General features: G+C 42.0%; 1 protein-coding gene across 1 annotated transcript in view; it reads right to left on the bottom strand.

Annotated features, from left to right (window-relative positions):
* The window catches only part of slc49a4 (solute carrier family 49 member 4), a 41,412-nt gene extending 24,819 nt beyond the window's left edge, over positions 1-16,593 (bottom strand). Inside the window, exons 1-4 of the mRNA XM_028394447.1 lie at positions 16,168-16,593; positions 12,403-12,496; positions 3,774-4,036; positions 3,028-3,157 (exon numbers count right to left, since the gene is read on the bottom strand). Coding sequence (XP_028250248.1) covers positions 3,028-3,157; positions 3,774-4,036; positions 12,403-12,496; positions 16,168-16,462 — 782 coding nt within the window. The 5' untranslated portion in view covers positions 16,463-16,593. The remainder of the gene's footprint in view (positions 1-3,027; positions 3,158-3,773; positions 4,037-12,402; positions 12,497-16,167) is intronic.
* Positions 16,594-16,781: the final 188 nt, after the last annotated feature.

The raw sequence follows: 16,781 nt of genomic DNA, 5'->3' as shown, positions 1-16,781 counted from the left end.
TGTATTTGTCCAGAATAATGTCTAATGTGAAGTGTGAGGAACTTTACATCTCTCTCAGAACTGCTGCCAAACAGTCGGTTGTTTACCTGTAGGTGTTTTGCTTATCCATTTATTAACTAAACTGTACAAACAAGCACTATCATCCAGCTGTGATAATGGGCTTTAGGCTACAGATACAGTGCCGCAGGGTCTGATGAACACTGTTACGTATCTCAGCTGATGGTGTGCAACTCTATAAGTCTAGTTATGTATGCTCACCCTGTAAACAGAAAGGCAGAAAGAGAGAGCTCACCTCTTTAGGGTATATGGCAGCTCTCCAATCACATGAAGCTCAAATACAATCACTTGGAACACAAACACCCCACTAATCACCTCTGCCCGATGAGGTGGCATACTGATTTAAAATCAGAGCCACCTCCTCAACCCTAACAATGTGATTAGAATCGCTGGGCGTCTGACAAACGAGACACGGCTGGCAGAGCAGGCAGCAGATTCATAGATTGTTTTGTTTTCTGCTCCCTTCTCTTGTCTTTATGGACCCTGTTTAACTCCTTCATTTATTCTGTCTTTACTTTATTATAAATGCAGGGGGGGCATCCTGAGCAGTATCATGCACGGGCATCTTTGCTGACCTGAATTCCTTGTACGACTTAAAACACACAAAAATACGCAGGAACTTCGTGACTTGTACAAAAAACCTTTGATGCTATCAACATATGCACGCCCTTTCCCTTTTCTCCTGACATCAATGCACTTCAGACAATGGATCCCTTTTATTTGCAGCAGGCTTTGAATATACAGAACACAAACACAGTCTGTCTCCCCAGCTGCACCAGCAGCCTGTCCTGTCCTAAGCAGTGTGAAGCTACTTGGCCTTGAAGAAGAGCGTATGGAGGGACAGTCATAAAAGCCCCGTGATGGAGCACTCTCTCCCTCCTCCCCTCCCAGCAGCCTTTTCATTAACCTTGCCACAACAGCAGGAAATCAATATCTATGCACCTTTCCCCCCCATATGGGACCTTATTTAGACAACCAAATGTAAGCAAGCAGACGTGGATAAGAGGGTGAAGACATATATTTTTTTTCCTCTTCGCTTCTTGCTGGTGATGAAATATTTCCAAAGAAGTCTCAAAGCTGGCGGTGTCATCAGCTAAGTGCCATTTGTCCTTGGCAGACCCGGCTGGAGAGTAATGCATCAAGATGACAACTTTCAAAGCTTAAAGTGAGTATGACTGGGGAGTGAGGGATCATCAATACTCAGGCTGAGGGCTGTTTAGTGTTACCTCACAGGGCGATCAGAATTCAATGATAACTTTGCACCATGCGAAGAGACGCTCAGGCATCTAATTAGACCGCTGCTGTGGAAGCAGATGTGAACAGCTGGAGTCACTCATCAAGCTCGAGATCATTAACCAGTGCTCAGACCCTGACAGGATAAATGGATGAGCTGATACATCAATGGGAAGGCATCAGGAATACTAACTGACTAATTGGCTGGCACCTGCCGTGACTTTGGAGGCCAAAAAAAAATGCTGCCATTTTGTTTAAAACTGCAATAGATGCACCATGTGCAATCCATGTCCAATAGAATTACAGTTTCCAACTATTGTCTTCAGGCAGTAAGTGTAATTACACAAACACTATTGACAGAGGAGTCATCCCAGGATTGGAATGAACAGATGTTTTTCACATTATTACTTTAAAATCTTACAATATATGTGTGTTTTATATAATTTTCATGTTTATTCTTACAGTTATATTTACTTATTTAGTAAAATACTTTCTTTCTTGGAATATTAGCCAAACAAACTAAAAAATAAAAATAAAAACACTTGTAATTTAGAGGAGCTTCAAGGTTGAATAAGCGCTTCAGGTTTTTTGTCTATAGGTGCACAAAATTCAAAATAACATCCCGCTCCGTGTCCAGTCCCTGCAAGAGAATCTAAGGCTCAATGCTGCTGGACTGAGATACAACAAGTTGCCCAAACAGGTCACTGGATTGCTGCCTATCACAAGTGGAACAGACACCCTCTCAGTTGGATGGCCTAGTTCAGTTGGCCAGTGCATAAATATGTGTGTGTGTGTGTGTGTGTGTGTACATCTGTCCAAAACTATGCGCCGATATCTGCTTGGTCCCTGTCATCTATCTGAGGGAACTCTTAAGCCTCTCTGCTGGTCAGAGGCCTGTGGAAAGTCTGGTGCTGCTGTGGAGCTACTTCTCACCGCAGGGGACGGAGTGTGGCCAGCAAAGCTAGGCCAACTCTCTGGCTGCCATCGCCAGGCTTTGCTACTCCGGTCCCCGTCCCCACCCTTTATTCCCCAGCCACTGCCACAGGCCTCATTCCTTTACCAGCCAGGCAGAAGGCAGAGCACTCGCTCCTCTGGCAATTCTGTTTCCTCATTGCCCAGAGGGTTAACATTGCTTATGTGGCGAGTGTGAAGGCACGTAGGGAGTCGGATGTTGCAGGGTAATAATAAAGTGTGATTCAATCATTGTCTCTAGATTTCCTCTTATGGCTTTCCCACAGGGAGAAAAAGACAAACAACAAATGCATTCCACTGACATTCATCTTCCTCTCTCTCTAACCACAAGTGTCTCTGGAGAATGCACTTGTAACTGACCCTGATGGTACAGATACAGGGGATGATCTTTTCAACAGCGACCAGTGCGTATATTATGGCTTAGTAATTAATCCAGAGGGAAGGCTGTGGTATCTTTGATAGCAACCCTAGCAGATGGTGAGTGGCAGGCCCCTTCATTAAGATTCCACATCCTTCTCCAGCACAGGATTCTGTCACTTTAACTCTCCAAGACATGACATGCACATTCCACCAGCAAATAAGAAACCGAATGGATCAGTCAGAACGCACTGAAGAAGGCCCTGCAGAACTATGCTGTGGAAGCTGATATCTTAAAAACACACTAGAAACCAATTTCACATCTATTATATAGCTAAATGAACAACACATCAACTTATCTATTTAATGAAAGAGGAGGCTGTGGCATGTGTTTGTCTGTAGTTTTACCTGAGAAGTCTGCAGATGCTGCTCCTGTAACTCAGCCTCTGGCTTGCAGCGGCTACGCTGGGAGGAATCGGTGGGCGTGATGGGAAATAGAGCAGGACTGCTGCAAAAAGCACAGCAATGGCTGTCAGCTCTGCCAGAGCAGATAGAAAAAAGAGAGAGATATATATGTTATTTTCAAAGATAAGACAGTCAGACCAAGTTGACATTTTCAATAAAAGGTCACTGTGACATCTAGAAGTCCTCTGAAGTCATCCTGGGGTGGACATAATGACCTAACAGATGAGAGTGTAGAACCCATCCAAGAAAATGATGCAGTCTGGAGGAGTGCTGGTTGATATTGGCACTTATGCCTCTTGAAGTAGACACGAGTTCAGAATGTCCCTTTCACCGTATCACAAATTATGGCTGGATAGAAATTTGCACTGACCTTCAAAACTTTTGATTTACAGAAGATGTCCTTACAATATTACCTTAGGTTACACAAAAGCCGGTGCCTCAGCCTATTACAGCAGGCTTGTTTCTCTTTTCAGCGTGCTTTTAATTTTCTGAATCAGTTAAGCATAACGCTCCCAGCAAGCTATTTTTCAGAGGCGCACTTATATGAAGATTATAATTGGAGTTTTTGGCGTTTGTGCAAATTTCGCCTGATTGTATTTCTTTCCCTTGACGCCTCTGACATGGTGTCGAGATGATGTGCTATTGATCATTGCCCAACCCTGAGAGTGTGTCCCGCTTTCTGTAAGTACCTGCATACATTACTAGCTGGATTCTGTCTCGGATGGAGCTGTCGGACATCGTCACGGTTCCTGCCTGGGTCTCGTTAGGGGCTGGAACTACCAGAGGGCCCACTACGAAGGAAGCGGCGCCGCCCAGGTAGGAGAAGAGGGAGGCCACGGCCGTTGCGGTGGCTCTCTGATCGGGGGCGAACCACGTCGTGGAGAGGTAGGGGCCGGCACTCATGACGGTCGGGCCCGCTAAACCATTTAACAACTGACCTCCGTGTATGAACCTGTTAGAGAAAGAGCAGAGAGAGGAAACATTCAGAAAAAAAATCATTTTATGATAAACATCTGCAGCAAGTTTATCCAGCTAATGAAGTTGACCTTTGGACTGGTGGATAGAAAGGAACTGGAAAAGGTGTTTTGTGACCTTAGAAAGTACTTTATTAAACATGCCTGAGATATAAACTTCACATAGATGGAGAACCTAAAAATGCTTTTCCCTGCTGAGACGGCATAAAAACAGCTTTGGAGGTTTCTGACACCTTTTAAACAACATAATCATAATTTGCAGCACTGCAGCTTTCAAAAGTATTTTTGCAATTTGGCTCTGAGTAACTCTTCTTGTTTTGGGAAGTGCCAAAATGGATGTTGTATCGATTATTTTTCTTCCATTTTTGTAAGGGAAATATGCACATAAAATGGTTCCAAACAAATGTCATCGTGCACAGTGATGGATTTGTGAATGTGAGTTTGTAATCTCATGAATTTCATGAGAATCCAGCTGCCTCGTCAGGTAAAGGTAAAACATTTACTAGGTGGCACATTTTACAGGAAGAAAATGCAGATTTTCCAAGACATTTGAGCCACATTTGTCCAAATTTAGGACATTTTCCTTAAGAAAAAAGTGACAGAATGTGATGTTTAATGTATCTGATATATCACTGGCAGCCAAACATTCTGCTATATTTATTCAGAGTCAGATAAGGATAAAGGACAAGCAGTAATGATGCTTTTATTATAAGTATCTTACAGAGGAATGACACATGATATGAAAACATAATTATCTCTTGAGATTTGACGCGCTCCTATGAGAGTCCAACGTGTCTCACTTGTGCACCTTCAGACTCAGACAGATGTATTCTGAGATATCCCCAGATGCCACCAGACCACTCGGCCCCCTCCAGAACTGTCTGACTGAGACAGGCAGCCACTGGAGACAGCTCACGGCTGATTGATTGTCTGTAAGCTCAGTAAAGACACCGTTCATTCAGAGCAAGGCGAGCCGCCTCAATGGGGAGCAGTGAAGAACAAAACGGGGAGGAGAGAGAGGAAAGAGGCAAAGGAAGAGGAAATGATGAGGAGGAGAGTGTGCAAGAGGAGACCCTGGGTTAATTCTGAGCTTATGGTATTCAAAAATATTCAGAATACTTTCTGTCGGACTGTGAATGTGACAGCTCAGAGTCCTCTTACTGAAGCTGAGAGGAATGTGCTTAATCAACTCAACTTTCATATTTTTTCAGACTGTTGATGCCATTTGGAATGACATCAGGCAAGTTATACATATTTCAAAATAAGAGCTTTAAAACCAAAGTATTCAAATAGTATTACTCAAAACCAAATAGCTTCACACGCATCACAACTATCAATATTATCACTTCACCCATGTAGTGATTAGCTGCTATAGCAGAATAGCTGCTATTCTAAATCGGAAAGATTTAAAGAATTAGTAGACAATTCACCTCAAAAATCAAAGCTTCCTGTTTTCCTTGCGGTCTGTAGTGCTGTTTTGATTTCAGCTGCAGACTTTTGGAGATATTGGTTGTAGCGATTTTTTTGCCTTCTCCCCAAAATAATGGAACAATGAATTGGACTCTGCTTGTGGTCCAAAAAACAATACAATTGAAAAAAGCTCAATAGCAATGTCTCTTTCCAGTAATCATGACCCGGGTACTCAAGAGAATTCACTGAGCTCGTTGTTGAGAATTTAATGGATTTTTGTCTCAAACAAAAAAAAGGAGGACAACATCAGTGTTTACATCTAGTCACGCTGTGACTGACACAAGCCTGTTGTCACGGGTGGACTCACACTGTTTCCTGTATAGATGTAGTTCAGTAGAAAATAGGAGCAGCCTGTAATTACACAGCAATCTCTGTGGGTTTTCTTGTGTAGCCGGATCAGAATTTCTGGGAAGACACGTCATTATTTGTATTTTATTTTGAACATTACTGGCTGAGAATAACCCGACATTTGATTTTGGCGGTGAGCTGTCCCTTTAAGGATGTTCAGGCCAGTTTATTTAGTCTACAGTGCGTGCTTACACCTCTCTTTCTAAGTTTACTTTCTGCTTCCTCTGGAGCTTGCTGATAAATATGTCACAGGAGGATTCAAAGTGTGGTCAGTGACGGACTGATTGGAGAATAACTTGTTCACCCTATACTGTATCTTCTTCCCACATCTCAGACCTGCTAACATCCCAGCCTACACAGCAGCAGCACCTCCAAAAATACTCCTTGGCTCTTACTTTTTATTCATCCCACTCACTTTTTTTGTGGGTTTCTTTATACACATCTCAATTTTATTTTTGACTTTTGTCACTTACTTTTGTCACTTATCTGCCACACTGAATAGCCAGACCGTTTGCTTCCTTGTGTACATGATTTTAACAATATGAAGGTGTCTGGTGTGGCCATCTGTGTTGATGTGCGAATGTTTTTGGCTCCTTCACATCCAGCAGCTGTCATTTCCACACCGAGTGAGTGAGCTCAGCAGGTTAGGGGTGCTCAGAGTTGAGACACTGCAGCATTTTTTTTCCTTCTGCATCTTATTATGTGTGGCAAGAGATGAGAGGAACAAGCAATAAAAGATGTCCTCTGCATTATGAGGGGTGTCACTGTGTCATGTTAGCCTGAGACATGATTACATCATATTTGTGTTTACTGTGTTACTAACAAAAATACACTTACAAAAATGCACAAAGAGCCTTGATAAAATCAAGAGATGTTGACATTTTAATTTATAATAACAGCTTTGAAAACATATTTCTTAGAAATACTGAAAGAATATGGGATTATCCATATTTGCATTTTTAAAATCATGGCCAGGGGACTACTGCCTTTTGGCTAATTCTGGCCTATTTAACCACGTGTAATCATGTGTTCTTTGAAATTGCACTGTCCCCTTTTAAATAAACTAAATTTTGCAGATACTAAAATCCTAAAATCACACTTGGACTCACCCACATGCTTTTCTTAAAGCTAATTTGCACTTGAATCTGGGCATGAATCTGGGCATGTTGCGCTATTTATTATGTTTAATAAAGAGTGATTGTGGTGTTTGTAGCATCCATGCTGTTAAAAAAAAAACTGACGTCACAAAAAATGACCTCCCAATTTGTGAACTATGTCTCATTGTGCATTTTGGTCATTAGATAGTCGTCTAACCCGAACCCTCAAACTAAGGGACCCTCAGTGTCATGTCGTGCTTCATGTCATGCTCTCTGATAAACACACACACACACACACACACACCTAAGCAGGTGACGATGAAGCAGAGAAACACTCAAAACGAGCAGTGCAATATCACCTCTGCATAGATTTTTATGACGTCCGCCACACACATACTATTACCCCACACCATTGCTATAGCCGCCCTCTATTTCAGCCGGGCCGACCTGTCACTTGCTTTATAGAGCTTGAATGACATGCAGATGGCAGGTGGCAGCAGGTATGACACTCAATTTGTAATTTATCACAGCTTTACAGAGACGTTCTGCTAGGCTTTGGCTATAAGCCACATAAAATATGGATCTACACTGTTTACGCTGCTTTTGTTTACCTGCTGCACACAGGCATTAATTCAGGTCGGCATTGTGTGTTGAATTGAAATGGAGCGGAGGCCACGCCCTCGTCTAACTGTCACAAACAAGCCAAATGCAAGTCGAGCTTTGGACGGTGATTACAGTGTGATTTAGGCCCAGGTCCAGATACCAGACTGCTCCACCTGCTGCAGTATATCTACTCATTAGACACAGTGATTGTCCTATGATTACCTATATTTGTCCAAATACTAGTAATTAAATGACAAGGACAATTAGCATGGTCTAAACAAATGAATACAGTGACTTTAGTAGCACAAACTAGATCCTACTATGTGGTAACAAGAACTACTTCAGGCAGCTAAAACAATGTCTGAATAAACAAAAAGAATCATTTGAAGCTTTCAGAACTTTTTCAAAGTTGCCATGGCCTCGCTGACTATTAGATCAGAAAAAAAACTTCCGTTAATATGACAGGTGATGAGGATGGATGGCGAATAACACAAGGATAAGCAGTCACATGAGGAAGCTGCCGCACCGTAGCTGGCTTGAAACAGAAAGAGAGAGGGAACAGAGCAGCAACGAGAGATGATTAATCACTATTGATGAACCCTGTCAGACTGAATCGGATTGAAAATGAGACAAAGAAGCCCTGCACTGTAGCAAAGTCGTCTGGTCCGCTAGGGCTTGACAGACCCAAAGTCTCCCTTCAAAAAAAAGGCCAAGCCAATTCCGTCTTGAAAATGGCTCCACAGTGGTTGTCACAGTAATACGACAGCCCGCCGAGGGAGCTACAATGTGTTCTGATGGCCAATCAGACACTGTCTGAGAGAGTCTGAGGCTTAACTGATGGACACTTACTAATCATACAGCTGGTCTGACATGTATAATACATAGGAGAGACAGAGAGAGAGAGAAAACAGAGAGGATGAAGAGGTAATCACAGCAAGGTCTAATCAGTGACCACTGATGCAACAGCGCCTTTTCCTCCTCCTGCTCTGAAGCTCACAAAACAAACACAAAGCTCCTTTTTTTTCAAGCTCCTACAAAGAAAATCCTGTTCCTGAGGAAATTCCGCTCCTCCGTGTTCAAATGTCCCTTTGATTCCATAAAAAGAAGCATAACCAAATCTCAGACATGAAACAGCACGTGGGACAAACACAGAACTGCAGGGGGTCGCCGTGGGAATGTTTTTATTGACTGTCGACACTTGTCTGCTGATGAAGGGAGCAACAAAGTCAATCTCTTAGTTTGAACTCTGCAGCTAGACCTATCTTTATCTTCCCAAATATATCGGACATCATAACAGCAGCCAACAGAGCTCCGACTGCAAAGCAAAGAGTGACATCTACTGGTGATCCGTGGAGCTGCACGACACTTTGAGTCAGTCATAATGCAATATGTCATCCATCAAAACATGGCTTCAAGTGCTGTGACCTATTGCATTTAATATGCAAATTAAACTGAACTGTGGCACACTAACATTTGCTTTGTGATCCATTGTGATCTTGTTTTCCACTTTGAATACTGAATCTAAAGAGTGGGAGGTTGTCTCATCTGCGAAGGGTGACGCTCATGGAGCAGTGAAAAAAAAAACAAGAGGCAGTCCTCTTAGCTGCAGCAGACAGCAAAGATTCACATACCTGCCGACGTGTCCGGAATAGAAAAGGAAGAGGTTTTGTGGTGTCTTTGCAGCCCTCTTTCTATTTGATTGTGTTTCCTCTTTACAGTAAAAGTCTTTGGCAACAGTTAAAAGTCTGCCTGCAGTGCTTTGGATTAAAAACTGCATAAAACATGTTGTAAAACTGAAGCTTTGAAGATGTTTTTGTTCAGATGTAACAGCACTAAAGTTTACAAGCGCCATTATAGAGAATTTTGCTTGAATGCTGGAATAAACCAATAACACAATAAAGTTTAAATTACATGGGATTGGTTATGATTTTTTCTGACTGTGTGTTGAAATCATTGTTACACTGCATTATTTTAATCTTAAAATGTGCGTTAAATATGATAGAAAAAAAATAACCTTCGTCTAACCCAACACCTCAGATGCCTTGTTGTCCTACACTTTAAAATGATTCATATTTTTCCGGTCAGATCAATTCTGTTTGCTGGGCAGCAGCTGGCTCAGTGGTAGAGGGTCGTCCAATAACCAGAAGGTCGGTGGTTCGACCCCAGCTCCTCCCTAGTCAATGTTGTGTGTCCTTAGGCAAGGCACTTAACCCGCATTGCCTCCAGTGCACTCACTGGTGTATGAATGCATATATCGGCGGTGGTCGGAGAGGCCGTAGGCGCACCTTGGCAGCCACGTCTCTGTCAGTCTCCCCCTGGGGAGCTGTGGCTACATCTGTAGCTTACCACTGCCACTGTGTGAATGTGGTGTGAATGAATAATGCATCTCAATGTAAGCGCTTTGAGTGCCTGCCCAACAGAGCAGAAAAGCGCACTATAAGACAAATGCATTATTATTATTATTATTATTATTGCCATCATCTAACTCAAAATACAGCCATAACTACAGCTAGATCCTCTCACAGACTGATCCCAACCACTTATTAGACACACGAACATCACATAATCATAAGTGTAGTTTAATAAGTAGTTTTTTCAGTAAATCTTCGGCCATAGACAAACCCATTGTGGTCGACCTTTAATTAAACAATTCCTTTCAGTATTTGTTGCTAAAAATACATGTTTTGAAAGAAAAAGAAAGAAAAGCTCCTTTTCAATGTTATTTTAAACATTATAATTGGTTCCAAATGAATGAATCTCTGCCTCATGTGGCCTAAATAAGTTACCACTTGACAACACAATAACCATAAAAGCTCTTATGCAACACCAGGCTTAGGTTAGGTCTACAGGGTAGTATGTTGAAGTGCACATGTCTTGATGTTAGGTTCGTGGTGTTTTTGATTATATGAAATCTTTTCCCTATTATACATTACTTACATGCTTGTGTCACTATAATATAAGCCATTCACTCCACTAACACCGAGCTTACTGCAGCCTTACGAGACACAGACATAATTATTACAATTATGAAATTCTAAAAATCCTCCACAGAGCGACAATGATATGTGAGTCGTTCTGGGGCAATACAAATTCCTCCATGCAATTGATATTTTATGATATACTTCCTCATTGTGGAGCCCAATAGGAATCATTAGACAGATTATATTATATTTTTTTTAAAAGGCACATTATAATTGAAATGACCTTCTCTGCACTCTTGGACTTTCTAAAAGAGGAACACTGGGTTAAACTGAGAATAATGTTTTCCACTGACAACCTGTCAAAATGCCGTCTGATAAGGAAGAAAACTAAAAGGCAAGGATATAAAAGAAAGAAAGAAAAGAACCCAGACCCAGTTTTGAGCTGTCTTTCTGTGTCCTGCTCTCTGACTGACAAATGTGTCCCTACACTAGTCTCTACACTAAAGGTCTGAAGCAATAAAACTGAATACAGCAGGGCCATAATAACTGCATGTTGTATAACAATACATATTCTGATTATTATATTAAACATTATTAATATAATATAATGTCCTCTCTCCCTTCCTCTTCACTCACTACACCACAGACTTCAACTACTGCACAGAGACCTTCCACCTCCGAAGGTTTTCTGATGACGAAGGAGGTGGTGGAGGAGTACAAGTACTTGGGGGTGTACTAGGACGATGCTGAGGATGTTCTATCAGTCTGTGGTGGCCAGTGCCATCATGTGTGCTGGTGTCTGCTGGGGCAGCAGTCTGAGGGTGAGGGACATAAACAGACTCAACAGAATCATCAGGAAGGCGGCCATGTTGTGGGGGAGGACCTGGACTCTCTGACAGAGGTGTCTGAGAGGGGGACGTTGTCCAAAATAAAGACTATACAGGATGTTCCCACTCACTCGCTCCACAACATGCTGACCAGCTACAGGAGCTTGTTCAGCAACTCCCACGATGCACCACTGAGAGACACAGGAAGTCATTCCTGCCTGTCTCAATCAAACTCAATCAAACTCTGAACTGTAACAGTCAGACAGACATTGTACATCTGCAACAAAAAAAGTATTTCTCCTCAGGATAAATAAAGCAATTTTGATTGACTTAAGTCTGCAAATATGGAAGGTAGAGAGGATGGCTGCAGTAATCCCCCATCGAGAGTGTGTGCCGTGTTGTCTTTCAAGTGCTTTATAGGCTTAGTCTCCAAACTACTCAGTGAGATTAAGGAGGAAAAAATCCATTTTATACATATGGCTAGTCCTGCCCCAGTATGTTTACAAGCATTCATTCACCCAGATTAAAGACAGAACATCAGGCTGGGATTATTCTCCAAAACTGGATAATAAGTTTGGAGCTGTGCCTCCTCCACATTAAGACAAACCATGTATGATGTGCTATTTGGGCACCTCTAAAGGGAGGATGACCCCTGGTCATCCTCCCTTTAGAGGTGCCCTCAGCTCTTAGGGAATCCTGGGAGTCTCTGCTACCCCTGTAGTGACCACAACTGTGGATAGTTTGTCCAGGATCAAGGCTAAAATACTCCCACTAGGCTTAGCTCTACAATTTGCTTAGTGCTAGTTTAAACAAATATTAGTATGGCACTGTAAAATGTCCAAATATGTCATTCACCAAAGGCTGAGTAGACAATTCTCTAGTCATTCTCTACATCATGACAAACACATCAGGCAAACTTTCTCACAAAATTTAAATTCTTGAAAATATGGAAAGCGTATGACTGCCCTGCTGCTCATGATGACTCACTTTCTGCCTCCTCTCCAAAAAATGTTTCAAGTGATCATCTCGATGATGCATCTGACCGTCTGTTACCATGACGTCTACACAGGAGTCTTACCATCGTTTAAGATGCTGGTCTGGCAGCGGGATGCTTCGCAGGGCCGCTCCAAGCAGCATGAGGAACGCGGACAGGAGGAGGGACGCCCGCAAACCTGAAAAACACAATTGTACTGTGTGACAATGGAGGCGGAAGGAAAATATGGCACACCACTGTCAAAACAGTGATTACAATACATTTTAGAATCTCATTTTAGAAAACACCCAGTTTCTTGGGTGCAGCAGTCCTGCGATAAATCCTTAGTTTTTATTGTGGATGCAGTTTATTATTTATAAATCAGTGGTTACAGTCACCTGTCAACATAACACAAAGCAGTCTTCTATGATGAAGGATTTAACACAGACTCATTACTTTACCCTGCATTCGTTTTAACTGGGTGTGCTTAATAAATGAACATATATGCTCAGTAATATGAACCATCCAAAAAGAACAACAGGAATCCTAAACTACCCTGTTATAAAATCACTAGCGTGACACTAATAACACAGACAAGGCACCTTTTTTGTCCACTCTATTCTCAGTTTCTTCCACATGACATCCATTTAGGGAAATTCTTTTCACTTCCCTGTTCTGCACTTTCTGTTTTACTGCACAGGCTACATTTACCGCCACAGAGCGCACATCAATACATTCCCACCACTCTACTAAGGGTGGGGTGGAATGATGGGGGGGGGATCACAACATGTCAATATGGTCTTTTGGTTCGTGCTGCCTTCTTCTGAATGTCAGACGTTTGTCTTTCATGTTGTTTTATTGACACATGTGACTGCCACAACAACTCAGCATTGATTATCTTAATGAATTGGTCCTTTGTCGCCTTGAGTTGTGTTGTTTATTCAAGATAAAACACTAAGCAGCTTTGAAATTCAATGTTAGTTAATGTTTAATTCTGAGATAATGCTATAACTTCAATAATAATAACAGCTTTTGAGTTCTTTGGCAAATGTGTAAAGATGTGTTAGCGTCTACAATTATTTGGTCAACAAAAATATACCAACAATGTATTGTGATTGTGTCATATGTTGCACAGTTTCATCCATAATTTAAAATGGTCTTACACAGTGTGACAATACATCAGCCAAATAAAACAAACACCATAAAAAACATCTGCTGCCTGCTACTGAATATTATTATTCACCATTAATCCAAAGGGACTTCTGAGTACTCTGAGTATTATTTCTCGGCCAACCATCTGCTGCGACAGAGGCCTAACAGAGTCGAACGTACCTCTGCACCTGACAGTTTGATTCCAGGTCAGTAGGTTAAACATGCATGACAAGGACTGTAAATGAGCAGCGCCTGCCCCTCCTCCTTTTGCTAATATTTAAGTACATGAGGACAGAGCACAAACATTCAAACTACTCCAGCAGAGAAGAATTTTGTTGTATGATCCACATTGCTTATTGATCTGCATGCCTAACCAGGACTGAAGCAAATAGATTTACAAGGGTTTTTGGCTATGCTACACCAGCTGTTAAATGTCACTCAACTCCAATTTTTTTTGCATGCATATGACAAAATACTGAATATGTACAACGGCATTAAGGTATTTTCTGGCCTCATTCATATGTGGAAATAAATCCATCTTCTGAGCTCGCTTTGTCCTGTAGTACAGGGTCACGGGCAGTCTTGGAGCCTATCCCAGCTATCTACAGGTGGGAGGCGGGGTACACCGCCCTGTTGCCATAGCAACATGGCAACATAACTGAGACAGAAGATGGAGAAAAAAATGTGAGGCAATGCCAATGGTCAACTGCAGGGACTGTTGACAGTAATAAGCAGTTCATAGAGGAACAGGTCTTGAAGATATTTTGACTGCAATGGCAAAGCTGGGGTTTAAAATGCTTCAGTGAAACACAGACATAATTACAGTTTGTAGGCAAGTGTAAACACACATATTGTATATGGATCTCTGAAAATAAGATGTAAACACACAAGCAGCTATATATCTGTACTCTCTGTGATACATGTAGACCAATATTTAACACATTAAGTGACATATTAACACAGTAAGCTGTACTCAGGAGGAGCCCTGGAAGCCAGCAGGACTATAATATATACAACCTCACATTCAAAAAAGTGGGTCATCTTTCCGTGTCACACTCTGCAGCATCAACATGCCTGCCACACATTATGCAAGGTTACAACTTCACTACTAAATCACATGTATGACTCGATTTTAAGGCTTTGTCGGGATGGAAACTACTCCTGTTGCTCGTCAACAGGTTGTGTCTTTAGGGAAGGGAAACTCCCAGAAAGCAGCTCAGCGTTTTCCCCACTGACGTGTTGGAGCAACTCTGTACGTGTGTGTGTGGTAATACAGAGACACGGTTTTAACCAACCTCTGGCAGTGTGTGATCTTTAAACAAGATCACACTATAGCTTAATGCAATTTGTAAATGCTAAATGAATTGCTCTAATTTGATATTTGGCCCAGACGCTCAGAGTTAGCTGCACCCACAGTATGTGGAATGTCTTGTTAATAACAATTACCACCACCATCTACCGAAAGAAGCAGACATGTTGTAGCCACCTATGATTAAAGTGGCCAAACAAAACACTCAGAAATCCTAATTGCTGATGAATCAGGATCATAAGACGAGTTATGTAATCCATTGGCCCGGTTTGTGCTTGTTAATTCATCTGCAGTCTTGTTGCTATGATGTTGTTACAGTTTTTGTCATCTGACCGGCATCAGTCAGGTGATGCAGAAGAACTGGTTAGGTGGAGTGCGCTCTATGACTCGACAGCTCAAACCAAGAGGGCTCCGTCAAGACTCGAAAGCACTTTATGAACTAGTCTGCTGTCATTTGAATTTTAACCCTCCGCCTGGAGGTTTTACAAGTCAGTCAAGTCTGGCTCGTCAGGATCTTCAGTGACAGTGAAGTCCTACCTATGATATAAATAAACCAGTTGAAGTCCTTATTTAACCGACCAGAATACACTTTGGAAGCCAAATGGTGCCTTTTTAAAATCTAAGAATAAACTGTAATATTTGAAGGCTTGTCAAATGCCCCAAAAAAATACAAACAGTATGAACATCAGCTTTGGAATCTGCTAGATGACAGGAGCCGCAGTTAGTTCATAAGTATGATGGTTGGAAATGTTGATGTAACATATTTCTACTGTTAGTTTGTACGTTTGATTTGAAGGGGTGTCAGAAGAAACTTTCATTTAAAGCAACCTTTCGTGATGCAATCAAAAGCAGCCTTGAAAGGCTGAAATGCCCCAGACAAAGCAGCCAATATAAGATAATTTTGTACCTCTAAATATCAGTATTGGTCTAAAATATCCAGTGTAAGGCCAATAAACACTGTGCCAAACATTTGCTGTCTCCAGCAACCTTTATAATTGAATACCTTTAGGTTTTGGATTGTGATGACATGTTTATAGATGTTCTTTGGATTCCGATTCAAGCAAACTTCAGGCTAAATATTAAAATTAACACATATTTGTGGTGCATTCAGGTTCCTTTCAGGTTCCATTTAAACTGGTTATAACATATTAAGTTGTGTAATTTCAGTTAAAAAGAGTTAAAGAGTATTGTTACTATACCACCTATCTTTAATAGGATCATAGAAGCATTTGTAATGCCGGACATCCCTGTGTGGATGTTATCATGTGCAGGATTCAAGACAATTAAGTGCACCAAACTTTTCATTGTTTTGGTTATCAAAGGATCAAGATGCTGAGGAAGTCTGCAGATCAGAAATGAGAGGTCAAACCCCATCAGGACACAGTGTACCAGATTACACCAACACTCACCTTTTTTATCCATCAACCACATAAACAACAGCCACGGGACGAAGCCCACCGGGCCCCACAGCACCAGAACCGCGATGTCAGACTTGCTGAATCCGTATGCGTGGACGGCTGAGTTCTGAATCGGTCCCCAGAAGTTCCACACCATCCCCTGCATTAGTCCCAGCAGGGAAAACAGGGTCAAAACCAGCCATCTTCTCCCGTACACCCTGCTGTTTACTGGCTGGCTGTTTGTCTCCGCATGAGAAGGGACAAGAAGCGGTTCCCTTTCGGCTTCTGTGCTCGGACCGGCACCCATAGTAGCTGTCCGTGTGACCAGTTCAGTTAAAATCCCGGTTTTGCTGGCTGTACGGCAACGGGAATTATCGTAAGACCAGCCTTCTGTCGACCACACAAACAAAAACAGCCGACAGCTCCTGTTTCTATTGCTTAACTTTACTGCGCATGCCCGGACGGAAGTAGTTTGCGGATGTGGAAACTGCTGTCAGAGGGTGGCCATTTTGGCTCAGCTGTTGCGTTAGCTAGATCGGGGATGAAGCATCGACACCGGAGCCGACATGGAGCAGCTTCACAGAGGGAGGTGCCAGATTTAAAACAGGATCCGACACTCTCATGTG

The sequence above is a fragment of the Parambassis ranga genome, chromosome 21 (genome assembly GCF_900634625.1).
Source record: "Parambassis ranga chromosome 21, fParRan2.1, whole genome shotgun sequence".
NCBI lineage: Eukaryota > Metazoa > Chordata > Actinopteri > Ambassidae > Parambassis > Parambassis ranga.
This window is presented reverse-complemented; position numbering and strand designations above follow the sequence as displayed.